This window comes from Rousettus aegyptiacus, unplaced genomic scaffold, assembly GCF_014176215.1.
Source record: "Rousettus aegyptiacus isolate mRouAeg1 unplaced genomic scaffold, mRouAeg1.p scaffold_m13_p_3, whole genome shotgun sequence".
NCBI lineage: Eukaryota > Metazoa > Chordata > Mammalia > Chiroptera > Pteropodidae > Rousettus > Rousettus aegyptiacus.
Window position 1 is genome coordinate 10,655,342 of NW_023416306.1, and position 26,732 is coordinate 10,682,073.

A 26,732-nucleotide genomic window follows, 5' to 3' on the forward strand; every position below is an offset into this window, starting at 1 on the left:
AGGTACGGAGACACAGTCACCTCATCCTTGTTGTAGGGTGATCATGGGCAGGAGCGGGCCTGAGGCTGGGAGGGGAGGGCGCCTGGGGGTTCCCAGCCCACAGGGGCCACACGGGCCAGGCCCAGCTGTGCCTCCGAGCCTGGCGCCTCGAGTCTGCATGTATGTCTGTATGCCTGCCCCTTCTCACCGGGGTCATTGCATCGGCCCCCAGGAGGCTTTCAGAGTGTTGAGGACCATGTATAGGAGGGTGAGGCTGTGTTCGCCCCTGTCTCTTCAGGGACCCTGGAGTGACCAAGGCACTCCTTCCTGGGGTGGGAATTGGGGAAACCTAGGTGTGAACAAAAATGGGCGCCACATACACCAACTGCCCTAGACAAACACCCTTATCAGAAACATACAAAGTAACACACAGAGTCCCTCTCCCTCTTCTCTCTTTCCCTCCCTCCTTCTCTCTTCCCCTAAAAGACCCGCACTATCTGAGACACAAAGACAGGCTGGTCCCAGGAGCCATGTATGGGGCACCACTGCCCTCTGGTGGCTATTCCAGTAATCTCTCTCCGGCCCAGCCTGGCTTCCTAGAGTCACAGCTGAGCCGCAGGGGGCACCCAGACCTAGGGAACTGAGACTCCCAGGGAAGAAAAGGCATTTTCTGTTCCTGAGGATGAGGCTCTCTAGGGTTCCAGTTTCTTTCCCGTGTCCCCATGTACTCCAGGAGCAGAACTTGCTAACAGTGGCACCTGTCCAGGAATGGTGAGTGGGAGGGAACCCCACACATGGGAGGTATACAAGGTGAGCTGGAGCCACCTGAAGCATGGTGGGCTTTAGTGGCAGAGTGTACAACCTTGGAAGTCATCACCAGCTGGGGATGATATGTCCAGCCTTATGGTACCCCAACCCTGTTCCAAACCTTCCCATTCAATTTATTCATTGGCCATCAAACTCGAGAACTGCTCGGTACCTGGAACATCGACGTGAGATGGGTGGCGGGAGATGAGGTGGCAGAGGATGGCAAGGCCATATCCTGGGGCCCTTCAAAACCAGTCTTAGGAGCATGAACCATATTTGGTGGTAACAGAGATCTGAGGACAGGCTCAGACGGGGAAGTGACGTGGTCAGCTGGGCATGTAAGAGCCAGCACATGAAAAGATACTGAGGGCAGGAAGGCCAGCTGGGAGGCGCAGCGGCGGCCTGGACCAGAGCAGGGGCAGGGAGTAGGTGGCGAGAAGGATGCAGATTCCAGAGTTATTAAGGAGATTGACTCGACAGGCTTTGGTGAGGAGCAACTGAGATGGAGTGAGCAGGAGGAGGTGAGCATGATGGTGAAGCTACCTCTGGGATGTCAGTACTGGATGAAGGATCAGGGGAGAGATGATGAGAATTATTTGGATCTGTTGAGCCCGAATGCCGGAGGGATGTCTAGGGGAGGTGTCCAGAAGGCGGGTGCAATCAGGTCTGATGGCATCCACGAGAGAGTTGGAAGGTTATTGGGTTATTGATTGACAGGTAGTTGAAAGCAACAAATACATGAGGTCAGAGGCAGGGCCCTTGAAGCCTTGAGCACTGAAAAGATGATGGTGCTCACCTTACTTCCGTTATGAAAATTTCATCGTCACCAAGTGGACCGGTTCGTAGAAACCGACATTTTCTTCCCCCTCTTCCTGTTTTGGCATTCTCAGTCTGGTGGGGCCCTGAGGCTGCCTGCCTACCTGCCTGCCAGGTGATCCAGGTCCAAATGCAGGCAAGAGCCAGGAGGTCAGAGGCTCAGGAAACAGGAAGTGTCAGGGTCAGAGGGGGGAGCAAGAAGCTCCCAGAGTGTGAGGCAAGGAGGTGAGGAGGACTGCAGACGTGCCCCAGCTGTGGCAGTGGGACTGCCAGGTGTGCCCTGGTGCAAACACTCGCTCAGTAACACGAATCTGGTTGCCACTCCGGGTGGGTGCCCCTGCCCAGCGGGACTAGCCTTGGGTGAGGAAACCTGGGTGATCTTTGACCTTGAGGCTCCTCTAGACTGAGAAATGTGAGGGGATGGTGCCCCAGGGCATGGGTTGAGGGGAGCTAGCGTGGGATGGAGAAAAGCAGGCCAATACATCTGCAGATCTGCAGTGGGGAGCAGCTGGGCCGCTGGTGGCAGTCCTTTATCTGACCACAAGAGGGCAGCATAAGAACAGGTCATGCCGTGGCTCAGCATTTCGGCAACTAAGGGTTGTATTTCCAGATCTTGCCATGTGATCTTGGGTTCCCTGGGTCTCGGTTTCTTTCCCTGCAAAGTGTGGCAACTGGACATTGTAATCTCTTGGAACCTGTTGGAAATTCCCTTCATTTCTTAGGGAGAAGCAGACCTACACATGTGCACGGATGCTGTGTCAACAGCACGCAGATACATATGTGCACATGTACACGCAAGGTGAGGTGCGCATGGACACTTGCTCATGGGAGTTCAGGGGAATGTGCCTTCCTCAGAGCATCCATCCGGCCTCCAGGCCTCCCGGGTGTCCAGACCACGCCCTGGCTGGGAGCAGATGAGATATGTAGGCGGGGTTGGGGGGTGGGGGGGACGGGGAGGAAATTCACCTATTCTTGTACTGGAAGGCATGGCAATGGAGGGTTCCTTGGGCATCATCTTGGGTGATATAGCCAAACATCTTCAGGTCTAAGAAGTCGTGGCACACATAGAAGATTCTGGGGGAGGGGGAGATGCAAGGCGTGACCTATACTCGGCAGCCACCAGGCCCCCACCCACGCACATCGGGTACCCAGGGGCTGAGGCCAAGCCGAGGGCCCTCAGACCTGTGAGTGGGGTCATGCAGCATTAGGGCCAAGCCCTCATCTACTGGTGGCTCTGGCCTCTGCGGAGAGACAGGGAGATGAGACGGGCCAGGCTATGCCTTGGGGTAAGGGCTGTGGGGTCCCAGCCACCCATGCAGAACACGAACAGGCCCAGGCCAGCTGTGGTGGGATAGGAGCAATTAAGGGACTTCCGAGTTTGCCACGGGGTGGAGTTTCCTTGTGATCAGCGGGAGGTCATCCAGCCCGGCCCCGCTGATAGTCCTTGACCCGAGCCAGGACTGGCTGTGACCTTGGCTTCCCAGGGTACAAGAGCTCCAGCCAGACCCTGGTCACAGAGGATACTAGGAGGGAGGAAGCCAGGCGAAAGGCCAGAAGCTGCCCCAGGTCTTTGAAGGGGGCCGAGCCAGCAGTGGCTGGGGTGCTTAGAACGTGCCTTCTCTGGGTGCCCACTTTGGGCCTGGCCCTTCGCAGCCATTTCTCGTTCGATCCTCGGCGACCCTCATACCAGGTGGCACTGGCACTTCCATCTCGGAATTTTAAAAACCGAGATATAATTCACCTGTCATAACATTAACCACTTTCAAGTACGCAATTCAGTGTTTTTTTTTTTTTGGTATAGTCACAGGAGGGACTGCGAGGTCTGGTGGGCTCATCGGCCCAGGCACTGAGCCCCTCCTCTGTGCACCCCCAGAAACTAGGAGCTCGTGGGGGACAAGCCAGGAAAGAAGCCAGAGGGACTGAGACGATGTGGAGGGATGGCCAGGGGGAGCCGCCGCAGAGGCAGAGAACTGGATCCTGCTGAGTTTCTGCCCCAGCTGAGAGGCGAATATCCCCCAAGATGCTAACCCTGCCAAGGCCTTTGCTTCTGAGTGTGCCGGGGGTGGTAGAGGCTGCCCTGTCCTCTCTGTGTGGTGCCGAGCTAGCCTAGGCCTCTCTACATACCTCTCCCCATCAGGACTCCCTGCTCTGGGCCAGCACCACTAAGATTTAAAGATAGAGAAAGCCATCGAGTTCTTCAAAGCCTCTGTTGAGCATTTATTGAGCACCTACTGCTTTCCAACCACAGTGCCAGCATTGCCTCCTAAAACCCTCTTAACAACCTTACCAGGAACCTCAGGCTGAGAGAGGTTAGGGGGTTGGCCGGGATAAAATTCAAACTCAGGTCAGCCCATCTAATGATCTAAGGGTTTTTTCCATTGCCCCATTCGTCCCCTAATTCCATGGTTTTAAATGCCTCTGCATCAGAATATGCTTCAATTTGTTTCAGTATTTTTAGGGATTTTTTTTTTCTCTTCCCCATCTCCCAGATCTGGTTGGAAGGGGAGGAAGCATGGAGGGGGCAGAGGTGGGTATCAGAGAGGTCTCCTCTGCCTCCCAAATTGCCTCTGGATTCTTCCACCAAAGCCTGTCAGCTTCTCCAGGCACACCTCCCTCCCTCCCTGCAATCCCCTGGCCTCTTAAGAAGCCGGAGGAACAATTGCTAATCAGCTTCCGAGAGAGACTGGAGGAATGAATGGAGGAGTCAACACGCCTCAATTGCTGGCAGCTGGTCCCCTTTCCGAGCGAGCAGAGCCCCAGCGCTGGCTCCTAGCTCCCCTTCTCAATCCCAGTTTTTCCTCCTTCTGCCAGATTTTCTCAGGTCTCTTCGGGTTTCTTCCTTGATCTGAGGAAGCCACAGGGGTCGAGGGACACCCTACCTGAAACAGCCCTTCACGGACCTCCCTGTAGTGAGGCCCCCTAAAAATGCCAATCGTTTTTTCATCTCCGAGCCTTGGCATACCCTACTCCTTCTGCACAGGCAGCCCTCCTCTAGTCGACAAACTCCTACCCATCTTCTAAGGTCCAGCTTACACGTCACCTCCTCTGTGAAGCCCTCTTAGACTTCTCCTGCTCCTCCAAGGCAGACTTCCTCCTCCGGGCTCCCGAAGCCGTGCCCACACTGCGCTGTCCATGGCAGAGCCCTTCTCCGGTGCCCAGCTCAGGGCTTGGCCACGTGGCCAGCACGATGTGGAGGGAAGAGCCCTGGAAGCGGATTCCAAGGCGTCAGTTATGGCTCTGACTTGTAGGTGGGCAAATTACTATGCCGAACCACTTCTCTGAGGCGCCTTGATCCAGCTGCCCGCGCCCCGCCGCCCCCCCACCCCGCCCCGCCCTCCTCCTCCAGGCCTCCGCTTCTCCACGGCTTCTTTGGGTAGCCACCTCCGACCCCTCCCCTTCATCTACCCCCACAGCTCCCTTTCCTTCTCTGTCCCACTAGGAAAGACTCGCCCAGTCTCCCTGGGCTCCTACAGGGTGGGTCTTGACTCGTCGTCACCACTGCGTCTCCGCCACTGGGAGAATGACGGATGAATGAATGAATGAATGAATGAATAGAACCATGACGTTCTCATCTGTAAAATGAAGGTAGAGTAATTCTGCCCTCCCAGGGCAGGTGCGAGCTTGGCTACGCTCAAAGTGTGCGTTTTGCCCACTCTTGGTTCTCGCGCTCTAACTGTGATTGTGTTTATCGAAGGGAACTCCATTCCCAAGGCTGCTCTAATGGGGTTCCTGCAGGCGGGGGCCCCTGGACGGCTCCTCAGGGGAGCAGCCTGCATGCCAATGGCAGTGGGGAGGGTGTGTGTCGGGGGGGGGGGGGACTGAAGGATCTGTGCGGTTAGGCCGGCCGGCCTGGGGCATCTCTCCCCCAACAACCTGAAACTCCAGACGGAGCCCGAAGGAGCAAGATCAGAAAAGGTACGGAGGAGGGGCTGGCAAGCGGAGGCTCCGGCCCACACGGGGTCAGCGGAAAGGCTAGGCTGGGGCCTGTCGGGGCTGGTAGAGGACCCGGTGCATCCGCCGTCACCGTGTGACCTCGTCTCCATGTCCTCTGTCTCCCCACAGGCCCGTGAGGCCCACGAGCCTCAGGCCTGGGTGTTCTGCTCAGCTCTGCACCCTCAGCTTGAAGTCCGGCACACCCATCGTGGGTAGTCAGCAAAGGTCACCTCATGAAAGAATGGGCAACGGAGGAGACCCGGATGCCTGAGTACTGGTGACAGGCCAGTCCGGGGCCAGGAGGAACGGAGTGGCCCGGTGGAGTCTGAGCCCTGCTCCTACGTGGACTCCAGGGCGGAAAGCCAACCTCCCGGCCAAATCTGAAGCGCCCCTCACAGGAAGAGTATGACGTGAAGTGGGAATCAGGGACCAGTAGTATCCCAACGCGCAGCATAATAGAAACATTTATATGCCAGAAAGTCACATTTGCAGGCCACGTTGTAGTTTATTTCCATTTCCTCATTTGATAAGAACTATTTGACCTATGCCCGGCTGTTCTGCTTTGACACATGAAGGGACTGAGGCTCTGGGGGTAAAGGCCATGATGGTGGGAGCCCCGGCCTGAGGAAGCACAGAGGTGGCCCCACTCCGGGGGCCCTGAACCTCCAGCCAGGCCTGGACGGCTGCCCTCCCTCACCCGGCCTTCCCTCCCGCCCGAACTCTGACCAGCGTCCTTGGAAGTGGTGGTCCGAGCTCAGTCTGTACTAGCAGGTGTTTCTGACCCTGGAGCTCAGGCACTTTCTGTCGAGTCATTCCACGGATTCCAGCCAGAGGAGGGCGTGGGGGGTGGGGCTGGCTAGGGTGTTAGGGGTGGGAAGAGTGGCCAGTGGCGTTGGACTGACCGAATTTGAACTCAGGCTCCACTGCTCACTACACGAGCTTGGGCAAGTCGTGCGACCCGGCCAAGCCACGGGCCCCTCATCTGTCTTCTGGGGACAGTGATGGGGCCTCCCTCCGCCCTCTGCCCAGGAGCTCTCTCCTCCAGGGACAGACTTCCTGCCTTGCCCACCTGGGTGCGAGTTCAGATGCCAGTCTGGTGGGCGGCTTTCCTGAGCTTCACTTAACACCGACCTCTCCCTTCCCCCTGGTGTCCTGGAAACATGGCGCTTGGGGGGCCACTGTGTGCCAGGCACTGTGCTGGGCTCAGGGGAGTGACGCAGTGTCCCATCTGCGTGGCGCTCCCTCACGGACCGATGGCGGGGGCCCAGGCTGCTGCGAGAGCTACTCTGGGGTTCAGGGGTGACCTCGCTGCAGGGGCTCCTGTCCTCTGCTCCCACCCTTCTTGACCCTGCTCCCTCCGGCCTCTCTCCTAGCTCTAGAGGAACCTTCCTGGCCTGGCACTGAGGACGCCTCCCCAAAGCCTCCGTTCTCGGGCCTTAGCTCCAATTCTGGGGTCTCACAAGCTACCGAAAGCGGGTGAAAGCAAACACATGTTGCTCAGTCAGTGGTCATTACGGGCTGGCCTCTTGATAAGTGACATGTTGGGAACCACCCCCATCCTGCTCGGGTTCCAGCCCCTCAGGGTCCCCCCACTCCCTGCTGAACTCAGGGTGGCATTCAGACTCCCTCTCCTGGCTCGCAAGGCCCTGAATAACCCGGGCCTGTCTGCCTCCCCAGCCTCCTCTCCGCACACCCTGCTATATATAGAGAGATGTTCCAGTCACAACACGGTGCTGTAGGCGGCCGCCTGTACCAGGCTGTTTCACACTTTTGTCTCTGCACATGCTGGTCTCGCTGGCCGGAAGTCCTCCCCTACTCCATTCCTCCCCCCCCCAGCCCCCCCACTATCTGCCTGGTGAACTAGCAGTTTCAAGAGCTGCTTTAAAGGTCTACCCGGCCAAGAGATCCAACTGGACCCCCGCCTTCCCTGTCTTCCTCTTATATTACTTATGGGTGCGTCTGGCCTCTCCATGGACAGGGAGCATCCCCAGGCCCGGAGTCTTGCCTTATTCATCTCCATGTGGAAAGAAGAAGTGACGAAAGTTTCTGCGTCAGCTAAACCCGAGGCACAAAGGTGGCCACGTCCAGGAGCCCGAGCATGCACCTTGTGCATTTATCTTGACAAAAAGAAGGCTACCCTTTCTGCTACTTATTGGTGTATGCATAAATGACCCTAAAAAGGAGTTATTTAGTTAATGGCAATGTATTATTTTGTCTGGTTTGAAGGTGGGCTGGGCTCTGATGGGAAGGTCTGTCGTTTAGCTGGGGTCACGTGGTGGCTGCATTTGGCTGGGACCTCACCTGGGGTTCAGCTGCTCATCCTTGTGGGCCTCTCCACTACATAAGCAGAGCTGTCACGCATCACTTCTGAGTGAAGGTTTAGAAAGCCAGTGTGTAATTCACCATGTCTCCCTTCTTCCCGCCCATGGTGGTCATAAAACATGCATTGAAATCTGTTAGTCGTGACCTTGAGTGATTACTATGTGCAGAGCCCTTGCCCTGTATACATGGCATGAGTGAGAAATAGAGTTCTCTGTTAAGTTGCTGAGATCTGGGGGATGTTTGTCACTGCAGCATAACATAGCCTATCCCGGCCTATACACAACTCAAGTGCAGCAGAAGGGACAACAGGGCCCTGGAATCACCTGTCTGGTCCTCATAACCAGTTTTCTGGAAAATGTCAAGCCCTTTCTCAAGCTCTTTCAAAATCCATTTAATAAATTCCAGTAGAAGCCAACACGGGTCTTGGTGGCTAATTGGTCGTGGAGGGGTGGGGAAAATGGAGGAGTCAGGTGTCCAGAAACCAGAGGAGAGCCACTCCCTAATTCACCCCTAGACCAACCAGGAAAAGGATTTCTTCTCGAACTGGGCAACTTGGGAACATCAGAGCTCTATCTTCTTCCCTCTCCTCCCTCCCTTCATCCCCTCCCTCTCTATCTCCCTCCCCTCATCTTTCTCCTTCCCTCCCTTCCCCTTCCCCCTCCACTCACTTGCTCCTTCCAAAGTTTAGTTACAATCGAACTCTCAGCAGTGTCCTCTTTTTTTAAGTACAACTCCAACGATACACTCCAACAGCCTACACTCCTGGACCCAGGTGAGGCATCTCTCTTGGTTGCATACAGGTGATGGCTTTATAAAATATTTTTAAACGCTGACAGTTGTCCAAGAGAGGGAAGCCTGTCGTCAGAAGAACGCAGTGGCTTTCCATTTCGCTTGACCTTTTAGGAGAAGTAATTTGAAGTTTGTGTTTGTTTTCTGCCTGCACAGGGCACTTGGGGATACAGGGTGGTATCATGTTGTCGGTTATGTTATGTCCAGCTTACTGCTTCACAAGCTTTGCCATCATTCCATTACCTGTAGAGTGTTGCGCATCTTCTCTCCTCCTGGGGGCTAGGATGAAAGTCTGGCGAGGGAGGTGCGAAATCCATCCTCTAGACTAAATGGCTAATGGTGCAAGAATGCATGGTTGTACGGAGCCTGGACGCCAAGATCTAGCGTTTCCACAACATCTTCTTCGCCAATTTGTAAAATGCTATACTTTCAGCTCTTTTAAGCTCTTATGGAACTTCCTGGCCAATGTCCTCACTTGGCTTAGGGCAGTCAGAAGCCCCGAGGGCACAGGGCCAGGCCAGCGCCTCCCAGTGAGTTCAGATCTACCTGGAGGTGACGACATCATAGAATGGCAGGACAGAAAGGACATGGACTTAGCCCTGGACAGACTGAACTTTGAACTTAAGCTCTGTCACCTTCTTACTGTGTGACTGTATTAAAGCCTCCCTTTTTCTCAGCCTCAGTTGCCTCACTTCTAAAATGGGAATCATAATAATGATCAACATTGATAGCTCACTTATGTGCAGATGCTTTACATATTTCAACTCACTCAGCTGGGATTGTCATTACACACTGAGAAAGTTCTTATATAATCTATTACTTCATTCCTTTTTCTTGCCAGAGTATGCTATTGAATGGATAATACCACGTTTCATTTATCCATTTATCAGTTGATGGATATATTTGGGTTGTTGCCATTTGGGGGCTCTTTTAAATAGAGCTGCTATGCACATTTGTGAACAAGTTTTTGTGTAGACATATGTTTGCATTTCTCTCCAGTCTGTACCAGGGAGTGGGATCGCTGGGTCACATGGTAACTCTGTGTTTAACCAGAATATTCTCTAAAGCAGCTGCACCATCTTCCGTTTCTGCTAGCAGTGTATGAGGTTCCAATTTCTCCACAGCCTCACTAACATTTATCTGTCATTTTTATGATAGCCATTCTAGTGGGTGTGAAATAGTATCTCCTTGTCGATTTGATTCACATTTCTCTGAAGGCATTAACGACATTGAGCATCTTTTCTGCCTGTTTTTGTAAATAAAGTTTTATTGGAACACAGCCATGCTAGCATACTCGTTTATGGATATTTTCTCAACTCAGAGCAGAGAGGAGGGAATGGCAGCTGCTTCCTAGAGAATCGTGAAGTCAAGAGATGCATAATATTCTACTTACAGATGACAGAATACAGAGTACAGATAACAGAATAATGGCAGGCTTGTGAAGCACTAAGCCGGAAGTAACATAATCAACAACATGATTCCACTCTGTATAAGGGAGGGAAAATCCCCTGCCAGTCTTTCCTGAAACGTCACAGAAATGAGCAGATTACCTAATGAAAATAATGTGGCAGTTAAGAGTCTGGGAGTCGGAGTTGGATGTGACTGGGTTCAAATCCCCCTTTTCTGCTAGCTCTGTGATTTTGGGCAAACGACTTCACTCACCAAGCCTCAGCCTCCTCCCCACATAAGACTAATGATGACTAATATTTATTGAGGGCTTGGTATATACTGGCTATTTCTGCTCTAAGTGCTGTATGTGTGATGGCTAATTTAATCCTCAAAGCAATCCTGGCATTTCAACCTTTTTATAGCTAAGGAACGAGAGTCATAGAAGGGCCCAGTAATCCATCTAAGCGTAAGCAGCCAGGAAGTGGAAGAGTTGAGACTTGAACTGCAGAGTTCATGCTCAACCTCTGTGCCAAACTGTCAGGTGGGGAAGATGATACTTTCTTCCCTGGAGGTTTGCTTGGGAGGATTGAAATGCTAGAACAGAGAACAGGGCTTGATATAGAGGTGTGCTCAACGAACAACGGCTATTATTGCTGCTCGAAAAGAAATTACCTATTTGGAAAACAGTTAACCCAGAACTATACATGAAGCCTTTTGCTCATTTATTAAGATTGATCACTCCCACTTCCAGGAGCTCCGGTGCTCCCTGGTGCTCGATCACACCTTGTCCAAGAAGAGGAAGAGAATTAGGATCTGAGCCTTAAGGATAAACAGCTTGCTGAGCGGACAGAGGGTCAATGGGTGTGGGGGGAGGATGCGCCAGGCAGAGCGAGCAAAACTAGTGACAGCCTAGAGGGGCAAAAGGGTGTGTGTTTGCGAATAGAGCCAGTTAGCTGCTGTTTGGTTTCACCCAGATGCTCGTTGCTATGGGAACTTCCCTGCACCTCATCTTCCTTCAGCCCCTTCGAAAACCGGACCTCAGGCGCCACCTGGTGGCGGCCCCTGATACTAATAGGGCAGGAACAACTAACTAGATCTAGTAAATACAAGCTGCCCATACCCCTCTACCCTGAACTGTTGTTTCTTCCTGTTTCTTTCCCGGGAAGCGAACTTGCTGTAAAAGTGATAGAGCAATAATAAAGGAACTTTTTTAAAATTTAAAGATTACATTTTTTCAGTTGTCAAAATAATGCATACTCATTATAGAAAATCTGGAAAACACAGAAAAGAACAAAGATGAAAAAAAGTCACTCAGTTTCATCACCCAGAATAACTACTATTAATATATTGGCATATTTGAATCCAGCGTTCTTTTCTGCATGTAATTTTCACATAGCCGAGGGTTAGTGTGTGTATATATTTAGGTACCTTCCACCATGGTCTGTCTGTATAGAAATCATCTTAGTTTCCTCCATTAGTCTTGCAAGGAACATGTCTGTTTTGATTAATCTCCATATTTTCATTTCTGAGGGCTAGAACAAACACACCCTCATAAAATAGTATAAATGGAAAACTTAGTAAGTTGTCTTCCATTTCATTTTTTAATTCTGGAAAAGCCATTCCATGAAGAAATATTTGTTTTAGTAGAAGGATAGAAGGAGTAACTGTTTCTGCCCATGGGCACTGAGGAAAGCTTGTCCAAGAAGGAGACACCCTAGTGGAGTTTGCTGTAGGCGTTTCCCAGACAGACACAGAAAGGGAGAAGAAATCCAGACTGAGTGTTCAAAGGCATGGAGGCAGGGAGAGGAGGATGATTTCAGAGAATGGTAATTCAGAAGGGTCTCTTAGGACAATTAATGTGCTTGGACTTTATCTGTAGATGGTGGGAAACCAGGGGAGGTTTCTAAGCAGGTGAGTGGCAGATCTGGATGTAATATGGAGAATATATGGAGGTGTGGTGGAGCCTGGAGGCAGGGAGCCCCATGAGGAGGCTGGTGCAAGGGCCCAAGCTAACGGCCTGAATCGGGACAAGGGTTATAAGGATAGATAAGAGAAGAAAGATGAGAGAGAGATTTCAATATAAAACCTGTAAGACTTAGAGATAGACTGGTTTTAGAAGGCCAGGGAGAAGATAAGGCTTTGCAACTTTCAATCATGGATGACTGAATGAAGGCAGTGCTCCTTGATGAGACCAGAGATGCCAGGAGGAGAGATAGGATTTGGAGGGTGGTTTGGTAGAGAGGGATTGAGGGGGCATTGAGGGCGTCCCACTGGTACCATGGACAGCTCCAAGGATCTCCAGCCACCTTGGACTAGAACACGCAGATCAATGGTTTTGGACTCTGGCTGCCTTAAAATCAGCAGAGGAGCTAATTTAACATGCAGACTCTCAGGCCCACCCTGATGTTCTGCATCAAAGTTTCTGGGGTTTGGGTTCAGGAGCCTGCATTCTAAATAAGCACCCTAGGTAACTCAAGCACAGGCGGTCAGATGACTGACTACACTTAATACACTGAAATAAAGCCCTGGTGGCCTCTAGAGGAAGAGATGAGAGCGCCCTCTGCTGCTAAGAAAAAGGTTGGACCTCTAGAGTTTATGACTTCTGTATTTAACGCAGTTTATTCACACAGTGAAATCCTGGACCAAAACAAAGAAACAAGAGACTTGGGATGAGTGAGAAAGAGGGGCCACTTTGCTTGATCCTTTCACCCTGTAATGCAGAGTGCTGCAAAGTTCACCTGTATGCGGTTACAGTCACTGTCTTTAGTTTGGGATTCTGTTATACCTTCCCAACCCCATTCCTTAAAAAACATCATGTGGCTCCTAAAGGTGAGAAGATAGATCCCTCCCCTTGGACTAGCTTTGAAAACATATGGAAAACCACAAGAATTGAAAGCAGGGACTTGAAAAGGTATTTGTGCATCCATGTTCATAGCAGCGTTATTCACAATAGCTAACAGGTGGAAACAACCCAAATGTCCATTGTTGGATTGGACGAAGACAATGTGATGGATACATACAATGGAACATTATTCGGCCTTAAAAAGGAATTAAATCCTGTGATAATTTCTGTACAGACAGACCATGCTACAACATGGATGAACTGTGAAGGCATTATGGACAAATGGAAAATATTGTATGATTGCACTTATATAAGGTACCTAGAGCAGTCAACTTCATAGAGACAGGAAGCAGAATGGTAGTTTCCAGGACCTGGAGGAGGAAGGGAGAATGGGGAGTTACGGTTTAATGCATATAGTTTCAATTAGAGAAGATGATAAAGTTTTTGAAATGGATGTTGGTGATGGTTATTGCACAACAATGCGAATGTATTTAATGCCATTGAACTATACACATAAAAATGGTTAAAATGGTAACTATCATGTTATGTTTATTTTACCACAATAAAAAATGGCATAATAAGAGGAATGGTGGTTAATGCCCTCAACCTGACTGGGAATCTGTAGGGCTTCTCCGTGGCTTCTCCATCCCACAGGGCTTGGAGAACAGGGAAAGGTGTCTCCCCTGTCAGGATGGGGGCCCTCCCAGGAGCGGTAGGTGTTTCTTCAAACCGATAGCCACTTCCAGATGGCCTGGACTTGTCATGTCCGTCATCAGACTAAGGTGCCTCCGGATGGCGGAGTTCCTTAGAGTGAGTGAGGTGGTGCCTCCTCCTTCAGACTGGGAGTTAGCCCAGCTAGTTGGTATGCGGGCGGGGGAAAGTGAGCCTCTTGTTGGAGAGTTTGTCTCTCCTTCCCAGTCCCCAGGCTCAAGAGCCCCACAAGCGCCCAAAGACTTTGTATCCCCCCATTGCATCGCCGGTCTCTCCCAAGTTCTGCGCGTTCAGAAACCCAGCGCAATCTCCAGGCGCGCTGGCCAAGGAGACTCTCTGCCCTCTTCCAAGATGGCCGCCGCTGCGTCTGTGACAGGCGTGGTCACGTGGGCGCCGCGGCCTATGAGGTCGCCGGGGCTTTGTCGGTGATTGTCCCTTTCCGGGCCCCGTCCTGAGGCGGCGACTGCCCTTGTCAACCGGAGCCTGAGCGATCATGGCAACGGCCTCGGGCGGGGAGCGCGCGGCAGCGGTGGCAGCAGCGGCAGTTTGGTCGCGGACCGGGGCGGCGGAGCGGCGGCGGCGGCGGCGGCGGCAGTGGCGCTGGCACCGGCCTTGAGCGCCATGCAGCGACGCAACTCCGAGAGGGAGCTGGCGTCCCGGTGGGGGACGGAGGCGGTGGCCGCGGCCAAAGCGCAGGCGGCGGAGCGGGTCCGCGTGGACGCGGGCGCGGCCGGGGAGCCCGAGCGCAGGGCGCGGGCGGAGCAGGCCATGGACCCGGCCGCGGCGCAGCCTCGCGCCACCGAGGAGGGGGACGCCCGCGTTTTTCCGCGGCCGCTGCCCGCACTGACCGTGGCCAAGCCCAAGCCGGCGCCCGCGCGGGGTCTCTGGACGCACGGGAAGCCCAGGAGCAAGGGCCGAAACTGCAAGCGGAGCTCGGGCCGTCGGTCGGACGAGCACCGCTCTCAGCGGCCTGTCACCGTGGACAGCTCTAAGGCCAGGACCTCCCTGGACGCCCTGAAGATCAGCATTCGACAGCTCAAGTGGAAGGAGGTGAGGCGCGGCCCCGCCGCCTGGGCGCAGGGGGGTGGACAGGACAAGCTCACAGGGGTCGGCCTGGCCCCGGCCTGTCTGAGGGCTGAGCTCCAGCGGGGCGCCATCCTTGAGCCTGCAGTTGCTCATCCTTCAGGCCTGGTCCCAAAAGCGCTTCCTCCAGAAGGTTTCAGCCCTCTGCAGGTCAAGTTAGACACTCCTTCCCGTTGCTCTCCTACAGCGCTGTGCTCTCCAGCCCTCAGCACCTGTCCCGCCACATTGCAGACATTTGTTTATGTGCCCGTCTCCTCCGCTGGCTGTTGTGAGTCTGGGAGGCCTAGGACCCTCCCTCTTGCACTTCATTTAAGTTCTGTTTGTGTAGCACTAATGTGGGCTCTTGGGCAGTTTAACAGTTTGTACTTGGGATTCAGACAGACTTAGGGTCTCACCATATCCTGCCACTTAGCCATGTGACCTTGAGCAAGTTGCTTTGCCTCTGAAACCTATTTCCTCTGTAAAATGAGGCTAACGATACCTTTCTCATAGTTTTTTTTTTTTAGTAGTAGAAGACTCACTGCTTATTGTAGCATAGCACAAGACTGCAATAAATACCACCCTCTCCTTATCACACGCTCTTCTCCATCTTCCTCCATTGCTGTCCTGATCACCACCATCACCACCACCACCATCACCATCACCATCACCATCACCAGCACCAGCACCATCATCATCACCATCCCGATCACCAGCACCATCATCATCATCATTGTCAGTGCAGGCAACGTATTTTATGTTTCAGGGCTTAGCATAACGTAGGTGTCAGTAAGTGGTGGATGAAAGCGTGAATGAAGGAATGGGTTACTTGTCTCTGAACCCGTTTTAGAACTGGTGGGTTGAAACGCCAACGACATCCAGAGGTGTCTGTTGCAGTTGGCTGAGTGGGTAAAGCCATTTGTCTTTTCCGCAGCTTCTGAGGCTATTTAACTTAATTTCAGGAGCATCAGGATTGTGATTTAGGGTAGTTGAGTCCGAAGACTTAGACCCAGATGGTCTGCTGCTGGGACCGGATCTGCAGCAGGCAACCTGAAGACTCAGGTACTTAGCTCTGGGCCTTGGCTGTGGTAGATGTCTAGGAATAGTTTTATGAAGTTGGAACATGCAGAGAGATGGCCACAGAAAGGACTGATGAGGTCAGTCCTAGCTGGAAGGAGTCATGTGATTTGGAGAGAAGTCAAGAATCAGGTAGGGCAGACTCCCAGGTAGGTAGGGTTAGCCACTGGGCAAGTCCAACTCCAGGTGTCAGGGGCTCCAGCTTTTTGGCTCAGGATTCAAGGGGGGGTACTTCTGAGCCTATGACACCCAGAGAAAGTGTAAAAGGGCTTCTTGTTCTGGACAGGATCCCAAGTCCAGGCCAGAGACATGAGGGCTAGCAAGATAAAATTGGAGAACTCATTAGTGCCATGGTCCTAATGAAGGGAGAATCCAGGGCCTGAAGCCAGGCCACAGAGTTAGGCAAGGCTCATTGGCCCAAGTAGGGCCTGTGCTTAGCTTAGGCCTGTAGGAGGAGAGAGACATGAATGAAGCTGGCTAGATCTTGAGAGATGGAGCCAGGTGGACTCAGAAATCAGCAGGCGTACATGCCAGCCCAGGTTCATTCACTCTTTCCGTAAGTGTCCATTGTGGATTCTGGGCCCCGCAAATCAAAGATGCTTCAGATGTAAGTAACCCTTGCCCTCAAGGACCTTATAGTTCCGTAAGGGATAAAACACAAATGAATAAATCATTGCAGTTATTACAGGGCCTCTCACGCTGCTTTCTGAAATGCTCCCCCCCCCCCCCGTTATGTGTATACCTTGCTCTGTCACTCAGATCTCTGATCAAATGCCACTTTCGCAGACAGGCCTTCCCTGTTGATCCCTCTATTGACCCATGCTCTTTATTATTTTTTTTTCCCCAGAGCACTAAACTCTACCTGGTACTGTATTATGTATTGTTTGTTTATTGTCTGTTTCTCTTATTAGAATGTAAGCTCCAGGAGGGCAGGGGCTTTGTTTTATTCCCTTCTGTACTCTCAGGTGCTTGGCACATAGAAGGTGCTCAATAAATCTTTGTTGAATATATGAAGACATTATGTGATGAGTGTTTCTCTCTTTTTATGTAAACGTGTACGTGTTGTGGGATGTGGAGGAGGGCCAGCTCAGGGAGGGCTTTCTGGAGGAGAGAGACCTGAGCTCAGTTTTGAGTGCTAAAAAGGAGTAGGCTTACTTAGGGGCCGTCGACTTTGCAACCCTTGTAGAGGGAGTAGTTTGGGCAAAGAGGTGCGTTCAGGGTTCAGTATGGCTGGATCATAGCATGGGCAGCAGAATGGTGGGAGAATGAGGGTGGAGAAATGCGGGGGGGAGGGGGGGTCGTCATATCATGAGCCATACTGTGGGGGTTGGTCTTTTTTGGAAGGCTGTGTGGGCCACTACAGAATTTTAAGTTTCTTCCATTTATTGGCTGTGCTACCTTGGCAAGTGTGTTAAACTCTTTAGGCCTCAGTTTTCCTGTCTGTCAGATCGGGGTGGGTCGAGCCAGTTCCGTGGTTCCCAGCCCCTCCACTGCTGCAGCCACATGATGGTGCTGTTAGTGGGCACGAGACCCTTGCACTGATGAGCCCAGTGGAATGGGCAGTTTCTAGGCTACTAGTGTATTTTCAGACTAGTATATTCTAGTATATTTCAAAACATGATTCACAACAATAAAACTTTACTATTAGATGTATGATTATTCTTAATGCTACTCTGTCCTATTGGTCTTTGAGGTCTAGGACAGCAGTAGTGTCTGAATTGTGTCCCCGGTGCCCCGAATGTTGAAAGTTTTCAATAAATATTCACCAAAGGAATGAATGAAACATTCGCAACAGAGCCCACTTCTCATCTCGACACCCTAGAATGTGGAGTTTGAAAAGTGCCAGACTAGGCAAACTTGAAAGTTCCTTCCAGCTTTAAACTATGATTGTAGTTTAAACCTGCTACAAGGTTGACTTCATGACAGGTAACAGCTGCTTAAACCAGGTACCAACAAAGTGCAGAAACAGGACCGCTCCAGGCTTCAGTGTCAGATCTGCTGCAGGGGTGATGTTAGACAAGATCATCTCTAACACTCAGCACTGACCTTCTAGCAGCGGGAACGTCTACTGAAGTTGAGCCAGTGTCCCTGGGCTACTGCTCTAGGATATGGGAGTGCCCAGCCGGCTGGCATTGGCAGGGGTGGGTGGCTAGCCATGCTAAGGAATAGAGTTATGAACGCCAGATGCTCTGTGTCTCCTTTTTTGAGTGCATCGTGAGGGCTACACAGCACAGTCCACTTAGCAGGGCGGCGCTCAGCCAGCAGGGAGATTCGGATGTTCGCTTGGCTGCAGGCACAATCCCCCTTCCTCCTCCACTTTCCTTTCTTCCACATACATTTAACAACAGCAACAACAGTAACAATGACAATGGACAGCAACTATAATGGACTCTTACATAGCTCTTACCCCATGCCGGGCACTCTTGTGTTTTACACACACACAATGATTTGATTCTCCCAACAACCCAATACAGCAAGTGCCTGATTGTCCCCATTTTGCAGAGGAGGAAATCGAAGTACACAGAGGTTAACTTATCCAAGGTCACACAGCTGGTAAGTGGCAGAGCTGGCATTTGAAACAGATATTTCATTTGAAACCAGCTGTCAGCTCTATGCCCTTCCCACTGCTCCCATCTGCAGACCCTAGCGTAGGGGTTGTGGATGTAGATGTGAATGAGATTCACGCTCTGCCCTCCAGAAGCTCCAAGTGTTGCGGGACAGGCATGCCCACAGACAGTTACAGTCTAGTCTGGGGGCGGAGTGGTTTAAGCACGTTCCATACAGCGCTGGGACAACAGTGGGGAGGACGGATCAGGTTCTATATGCAGGGTGGGGTGACGGCAGCTGAGGGAGCACGTGGGGGAGGAGCGAGAGAGGAAGAAGGAGCCAGATCACAGAGGACATTGAAGACCATGCCAAGAAGCTTGTGCCGACTGACTGTGATCACAGATTCTTGCCATACATAGACCAAGCTTCCTTTGCCCACTCTCTGTCAGCGCCAGGTACACCATGCCAACCGATGATTCAGTTTTCAGTCATACCCACCCTGGTCAGGTCTAAGGCAGCTGCGTCCACAGTGTTAAAATTGGTTTCAAAAAGGAAAATTCCCAAATATTAGTTCTACAAAATTGTAAATAAGATGAGAGTTTATTCTAGCATAGCAAAATTGTGTTTACAGGGTCACCCCTTTAGTTATGACAGGAAAAAGAGGGATGTTTCCTGGCTCATAGTAGATGCTCGATAAATATTTACAGCATTGGATGGTCCACTTCCACTCGCACGAGCTTCTCTCCTCATCTCCGGTGTATTCTTTTGCAATCTGGACACCCTCATTAAAGAGAACCTTAGGGAAAAGACGCCGTGGAGAATAGACGCCACTATTGTTGTGAGCTGTCCTCCTTGGAGGTGTAGCTTGTATATATGAGCACAGTGGTACTACGGTCACCAGCTAATGTGAATGACAGATTTGACAGAGGGAACGTGTTGGTAATAGTTTGCATAAGCCCCTGTCCCAGGATCTATTAGCGTGAGCTCTTGGTTTCAGACGCTCCATGTGTTTTTTTTTTCTGAAATTTATCCGGCCTTTCTTCAGAGCATGTATATACTTGTTATATGGTCCTACTTATAGTTACTGTTTATTAAATATCTGTTATGTGCTAGGCATCATACTAAGTGCTTCATGCTCATTAAAATTGTATCAAACATTTATTATGGATTATTTTATCCATAATCCTCACAGCAACCCTCTGAAGTAGATTCTATTATCATTTCCAATTTACAGATGAGGAAACTGAGGTTTAGAGAGAGGCTGGTACAGGGCTAGACCAAGGCCACGCAGTAGCAAGTGGCAGAGCCTCCCAGGGCCTGTGCTTGTAGCCAGTATACAATCCTGTACCATCTTCTTTGCTAATCCTTTGCTAAAATCCACTCTGCAAAGAGTTATTCTATTATTATTTCCAGATAATGATTGAAAAAACTGAGGTGGGCACAGCAAGTAAGTGAGAGAGTCAGGGTTCTAACAGCAGTCGATCTCCGTCCAAAGCCCACTTTTCAGCGTGTTTTATAATTCTCCACTTTTTCACCCTCTCGTTCCTCATCTGACTCATAACTCTCAAGTGACAGTGGAATCACTCGGAGCCAGGAGAGCAATGTTACAAAGAGGACTTAAAATAAAATGCATTGAAATACATCCTGCCTGGCAGAGGGAGCATTTGGTGCTCGTACCTTCCAGATCCTCTCTCGTTGCCTCCCACGGAGGAGAAGCGATTCTGGTGCCATTGGACTAGCTGAGTTGCCTCGCTCCGGTGTGCAATGTGAGTCTGCTGTGTAACTCGCTGGCTCAGACTCCTTCTGGAAGACTACAGAGTATAAAATGAAAAATTGGATAGTTTAACATTCCCTCCCTCTCTCGTTTTAATGATAGTCCTTACGATTTGCTTTCTGTATTTTTGAAAATAGCATTCTATTTAAGGATGGTTTATATCCTACTCCATGAAATGTTCTTCTTCAAAAACCATGTTATTTTAACATCTAGTCCACCAGAAATTTTCCTTTGTAAGTTAAACCTGTCATACCATAAAAATCACAATTCACTACCACTGTTATCTGACAATACAATATGAGTAATAACTTTGTGAATCCACACAAACACCAATAGAAGACAATAAATTCCAAAGGCTCATATTCAAATTCTATAAATACTACAAATTAAACAAAAAAAAATGTTTAAAGCAGTGTTGTGATTGCTAGACTTGATTTCCATATTATATAGACATCCTCTCTCTTGTAAATAGCTTCGGTTCTGGTAGCATTCTCGATTCTGGTTTTGTATCAGCACAAGTTGAATACAGAAATTCAATCACACATTTCCTTTTTCTTTTAAATCTACTCCTTGAAAAGAACATACAGTATTAAAAAGTTATTGGCCACTTTTTGAGTGCCTTCTCTTGAAGGCAAGTATTGTTTCATGGAGCTAGTGTGGATTTTGGATTCAGACAGATGAGTCTGAAATCACTACCACTTAAAATCCTTGCCACTAACTACTCGTGTGACCAAACCGCCTCATGTACTAAATACAGAACCCCTCTGAGCCTCAGCTGTAGCAATGAGCTAGTGATACCTATCTTGCAGAATTTTTGTGAGTTAAATGAGAGAATGTGTGTAAATTGTCTTAAGTCCATGCTTGGTACACTGTAAGTATTCAGTCAATGTTAAATCTTTTCCTTTTATTGGGTAATTATAGACATTGGTTATTGGATCCATTTTAAAAAGTGAGAAAAAACAATTATAGAACTTAGTCTGCATATACAGGTTATTGGTTAACCAGCTCAATTGAATCATTAACGTATATTTTGAGACCTACTTTGTGCCAGGCTACATTTGGGCTCTCAGGATACAGCAGATAACCAAAACACAGAAAGATCTCTTCAGGATAAGGGACAGTTACATTTTGAATCAATGTCAACGTGATATGGTGTAGGTTTTAAAAATCTTAAATAACACTGATTTAAAGTTCTTTTCTTTTTAAATCAATTATATTTTTAAGGTTTTGTGAGTTTAATTGAATTTTTAAAGCCACCGTAACTGGACCCAATGATATACATCATTATGGGAAACTTATTTTAGCTATTTGAGTGACATCAGGATCTTAACTTTTGTGTTCACAAAATAAATAAGGTGAGGCATTCTCCGGGGAAGATTGAAGTTGTCGCATGTGAATATACTCATTGGCTGCATGGGAGGTGCGAACTTCCTGAGGTGATTTCTTTACTCTTTACTTTCATCCCAAGGCGGCTCTCCCCACTGACCCTGAAAAGACCATGGCCCGACACAGGTTCGAATCTTGGCTCTGAGACACTGGACTAGTTGCTTTACCTTTCTGAGCCAAAGATTTCTCGTCTCTAAGAATGAGCATAAGATACTTGGTAGGGCTGTTGTGAGGATTAAATCAGAAAATCTTTAAAGTGCCTGGTGTTTAAGGTCAGAACACCTACTGATCTGGCTTACCCTCTGATGAATTTCTGTGACATCTTAATTAAATTCTGTGACAGAAAATTGGTGGTATGAATAGGCAAATAACCTTGCTATTTCTTCAATTTGTTTTGGACCCCTCGTTTCCTTGCGATTGCTCCAGTCAAGGAATGTCTCTGAAATTCCCCCCTCGAAGGTTATTGTTTTGCTGGAGAGAACAGCGATCACGTTTCTCTATTCTGCATGGACTAATATCTCTCCTCCGCATCAGATTGGGTCGTGCCTTGCTCTAACAGCCGCCTCGACTACCATTCGTGTAAACGTTTGTTTCCCTGGGTGTGTTTGAACCATTATCTAGTAATTTGTAAGTCCTTAGAAGGCATTGCTGATGGTGCCTTTTCTTCTTCCGTCTGCTTCTATGTCATCTGAGTAAAACCTCCTCAGCCTTAATGGAGCCGGGAAGAACAGGGCAGTTTGTCTCTGGAGCTGTCATCCCTAGGCATAGTGTTACTTTTCCCAGAAGTCCTTCCGTCCATCTACTTGGAATTCTTTCGAAGGCCAGTTTTCACATTGGCTCTTGATGCTCACAGAGGGATTCTGTTTCTCTTTGTGTTTACTGGACTTTTAAAAAGCAACAATAAAAATTTTTCTGGGATCGAGTTATTTACAAATGCATTTGTTCAATTTCCCAAAACAATACGTGCTTATAAAAATGTATACAGTCCCCAAGTATGTAAAATAAAACCTCAGATTCCTACTCCACGCTCTCCAATCACCCCCTCTTTCTTCTTCTTCTCTAACTTTCCTTAGAGGAGACACCAGTTTGGTATATTTCTTTCCAGATCTTTTTCATATATATATGTATATAAAATCAGAATAGCTAAATTGGACTATAGTAACAAGCAACCACAACGTATCAGTGGCTTAACAACACAAGTTTATTGCTTGTTCACATTTAGGGGTTCAGGGAGGGTTAGTGGGGGTGGGCAGGGCAGGGAGCTTTAACAATCTTGGTTATTCAGAGACCCAGGCTTCCAGCTCATCACCCGCTTCAATGAATTACTAAGGGGAAGGAAATGTGGGAAATTGTGTCTTTTAAGGCTTTGACCCATTTCATTCACCAAAGCAAGTTACATGGCATGGCCAACTTTGGGGGTGGGGGGCGGGGCTGTGCAGTCCTACCATGAGGGCATAAAGAGGAGAATCAGATTATCTGGGCCAGTGATGACTCTATGAGTGTACTAAAAACCGTTGAATCGTATACTTTCCATGCATGAATTTTATGGTATATGAATTATACTTCAATAAAGCTGTTGGAAAAATGCCACATGCAATATTGCCCATTATTGGTACATGGACTCCTTTGTCATCTGTACCCAGTGGAATCTTGTCCTGGTGACATAAAGTAGTGGCAGCTGTTACAGCACAAACTTGCATCATGAGAGTGAGTTTTGTTTTTGAGGAGGTTAACTTGAATATTTGCCTGAAGAATAAAGGTCAGACTCTTTATAAAGGCTCCTTATGAAGCTGTCTACGTCCTGAGATGCAGTATAGCATGATGGGTGAAAGGATGGGCTTTGGAGCTACAAACAACTCACTATGTAACATTGGGCCAATTATACTTCGAGTCTGTTTATTTATAGAATAGAATGGGCATAATACAATCAGACCTCGTGGAATTGTTTGTTGCCAGCATAAAAAGATACAATCATGTAAAGCACCTAACCTATAATGCCTGGCATATGGTAAAGACTTGGTTGAACATTTTTTATTAGCATCCGGCCCTAAACTTCTCTAGACTACTAACTTCTCATATTCCATGCCTTGAACTTTATCCATTCTTTTAAAAAAATTTATTGTAATTTATCAAATTTATTTTAATTAGTTTCAGTACATTGGTTAGACATCTATATATTTCATAAAATGATCCTCCCAATTGCTCCCTTCCTCCCCTGACCCTCCATATTAATGCCAACTGCATTCCCAACACCGTGCTCCCCATCCCCGTGACCATCCATCAGCTACTAATTCGTACTTCTTTAACCCTTCACCCAATTCTTATAGCCACCCCCTGCCCCGCGTCTGTCACCAAATTGTCCACTATATTTGTGAGTCCATTTTGGATTAGTTCTTTTTATGCCTTAGATCTTGCATATAAGTGAAATCATATAGTGTTTACATCTTTCTCTGTCTGACTTAAGTATCTTCTAGGTCCATCAAAGCAGTATTTTTTCCTATCTCCTTCCTTTTAGTCTCTGTGTGTCTTTTAATCTGAAGTGATCCTCTTGTAGGCAATGACATGTAGGGGTCTTGTTTTCTTATCCATTCAGCCACTCTATCTTTTCGTTGGAGCACTTAGTTCTTTTCCATTCGAGGTACTTATTGATAGGAATGTAGTTGTTACCATTCTTTATTCCTGTCTCTGATACATGTTTTTTCTTCTTTAAGAAGTCGCTCCAATTTCCTGTAATACTGGCTTGGTGGTGATAAATTCCTTTAGCTTATTTTTGTCTGGGAAGCTCTTTATCTGTCCTTCAACTCTAAATGAAAGCTTTGTTGGATAAAGTATTCTTGGTTGTAGATCTTGAGTCTTTATCACGTCAAATGTTTTGTGCCAAACCCTTCTGTCCTGCATAGTTTCTCTTGAGAAATTAGCTGCCAGTCTTATAGTTGTTCCCTTAGAGGTAACTATCTGCTTTTCTCTTGCTGCTTTTAAGATTTTTTCTTTGGCATTTTAATTATGATGCATCTTGCTGTGGACCTCTTTGTATCCCTGGTTTTTGGGGTTCTCTGAGCTTCCTGGGGTTGTATGTCCATTTCCTTCACCAGGTTAGGGAAGTTTTCCATTATTATTTCTTCACATAGCTGTTCGACATCTTGTTTTCCTTCAGGTATGCTACTCAGACGGATATTTTGACCCTTAATAGTGTCCCATATGCCCCTTAAATTTTTTTTTATAGTCTTGGCATCTTTTCTTCTTGCCATTCTGATGGTGTCCTTGGCTTTCCCGTCCTCTAGATAGGGCATTTGATCCTCTTCTTTATTCACTTCGTTTATTCCTTTGTTTATTACATTTAATATACTTCTCATTTCAGATAATGTGTTCTTTATTTCAGACTGGTTCCTTTTTATAATTTCCATTTCCATTTTTATGTTTTTTTTTAATCTCTTTGTTGAGGTTCTCATTGAATTTATCTGTACTTCCCAAAAGTTTATCGAGCATCTTAATAACCAGTGTTTTGAACTCTGTATCTGTTAGATTACTTGACTCCATTATTTCTAGGTCTCTGTCAGTTCTCTCATATGGTTTCTGCTTCTTTGTCTTCCCATTTTGGCTGCCTTTCCATATCTGTTTCTATGTACTAAGCAAAGCTCCTAAGTCTCCTGGTCTTATTAGTGTGGATTTGTGAAGTAGATGTCCAGTGGCACAGTCCTGAGAAGGGTTCAGCTGCAGGCCAAATTTAGCCCAAGCCTCTGCCCCTCCAGAGTCACCTATTAAGATTTAGCAAGCAATCCACAGATGCTGTGCTTATAGTTGCCTCAAAAGACCACACTAGAAACCGAGACCAGCTGCCTCCAGTGTGAGTCTAGGCACTGCTCAGCAAGGAGCACATGACTTGCTGAGTCTATCCCTGGGTGTGGCTTGGGTGAGGCTGTGAGTTGAGAGAGGTGGATTTCAGGGAATCCTCTGGGTGGAGTGACCTCTGTTATCCAGTTTGATGACGTCTCTGCTATGGTGGCACTGTGTCTGTGCACTGGGAGGGGGGAGGGCTCATCAAGGAACACTGGATACCGCCGGCACTTCTGTACAGAGCAGGTCTCACCTTGGCCCTCGCCCTGATGAGGTCTCCCTGTAAGTCCCTGGTGCTCTCTGTGCACAGCCGAATGGGCACTGGTGCTCAGAGCGAGCAGGTCTGTCACCACGAAAGCCCACTCCCTGACAGGGCCCCTTTAAGAGGTGTCTGCCACTGCTGCGGCCTCCATCTCGCTAAGCTGCTGGAGACCGGGCAGCCCTGCATCCTCGCCCCGTCCTACCTTCTGCCATTGCGGGGTGATTTCTTGGATTTCTCCCTAACTGTATGGCTTGTTCATTTAGATCCCAGGCGATTTTCCCTTGCTCTTTGCTCCTTGTTTCCTGCACAACTTTGATTTGGTCGCCAGAGGGATGAACAGAGCCTCTATCATCTATGCCACTTTTTTTCCTCCCAAACTTTATCCATTCTTAACACAGTACTGCATGTGGTTCTCTTGGGCCTTCCTGCGGTGACCTTCCTCTTTACCTTGGTTCATGTTTTTCCTTCTCCTTAGAATGTTCCCTTCCTTTCTTTACATCCTTCCTTCAAGGATCAGCTCATGACTCCTCTTACCCACAAGTCTTCCTTGACTCCCACACATACCCCAGTCTAGGTTAAATACCCTTCCTTTATTACTCACAGTATTTTATACAGATCTTAATTTTATTAGTTTTTTCAAAGAAGCAACTTTTGGCTTTATTTTCTATTCCATAGCTTTCTGCTCTTTATTATTTTTTAATTCTATGTTTTGAGCTTTATTTTGTTGTTCTTTTTCTGACATTAAGTTGGATGCTTTATCATCTTTTCTGATGAAAGCATCTAAGACTGTAAACTTGATTCTAGGTACTGATTTGGCTATATGTGTACATTTTGCTATGGGACATTTTAAAAAATCTTCTTTTGTTCATTTTCGTGAAGATTTCTTTGACCAGTGGGTTAGGTTGGTAGGTTTTTTTTTTTTTTTAGAGTTTCTAAACATATGAGTTTATTTCTACTTATCTTTTTATTATTGAATTTTAACTTAATTGCATTGGCTAGAGGATGTTCTTTCTTTCCTTCCTCTCTTCTTCCTTCATTGTTTTTACTTTTTTTTTTTTTTTGCTTTATAGACTAATATGTGGTCAGTTTTTGCAAATGTTCATGTGTGCTTGAAAAAACTGTGTTTTCTAGTTGTCGAATGTTATATTTTACATATTTACATTAGATTAGCTTGTAAATTGCCCCATACAAATTTTACAGTC

At 48.4% G+C, this 26,732-nt stretch overlaps 1 protein-coding gene across 6 annotated transcripts in view; it reads left to right on the forward strand.

The window, feature by feature from the left end:
* The first annotated feature begins 14,053 nt into the window (after positions 1 to 14,053).
* Positions 14,054 to 26,732, forward strand: part of TTLL11 (tubulin tyrosine ligase like 11) — a 211,464-nt gene continuing 198,785 nt past the window's right edge. For 4 of the 6 annotated variants that reach the window (XR_004956197.1, XR_004956198.1, XM_036238397.1 and 1 more), the window contains exon 1: positions 14,054 to 14,638. Coding sequence is in view for 3 of the 6 variants with exons in the window: in XM_036238397.1 (XP_036094290.1) it covers positions 14,210 to 14,638 (429 nt within the window). In the remaining 3 variants the exon portion in view is untranslated. The remainder of the gene's footprint in view (positions 14,639 to 26,732) is intronic. The other 2 variants (XM_036238398.1, XM_036238399.1) reach the window with 2 other exon arrangements.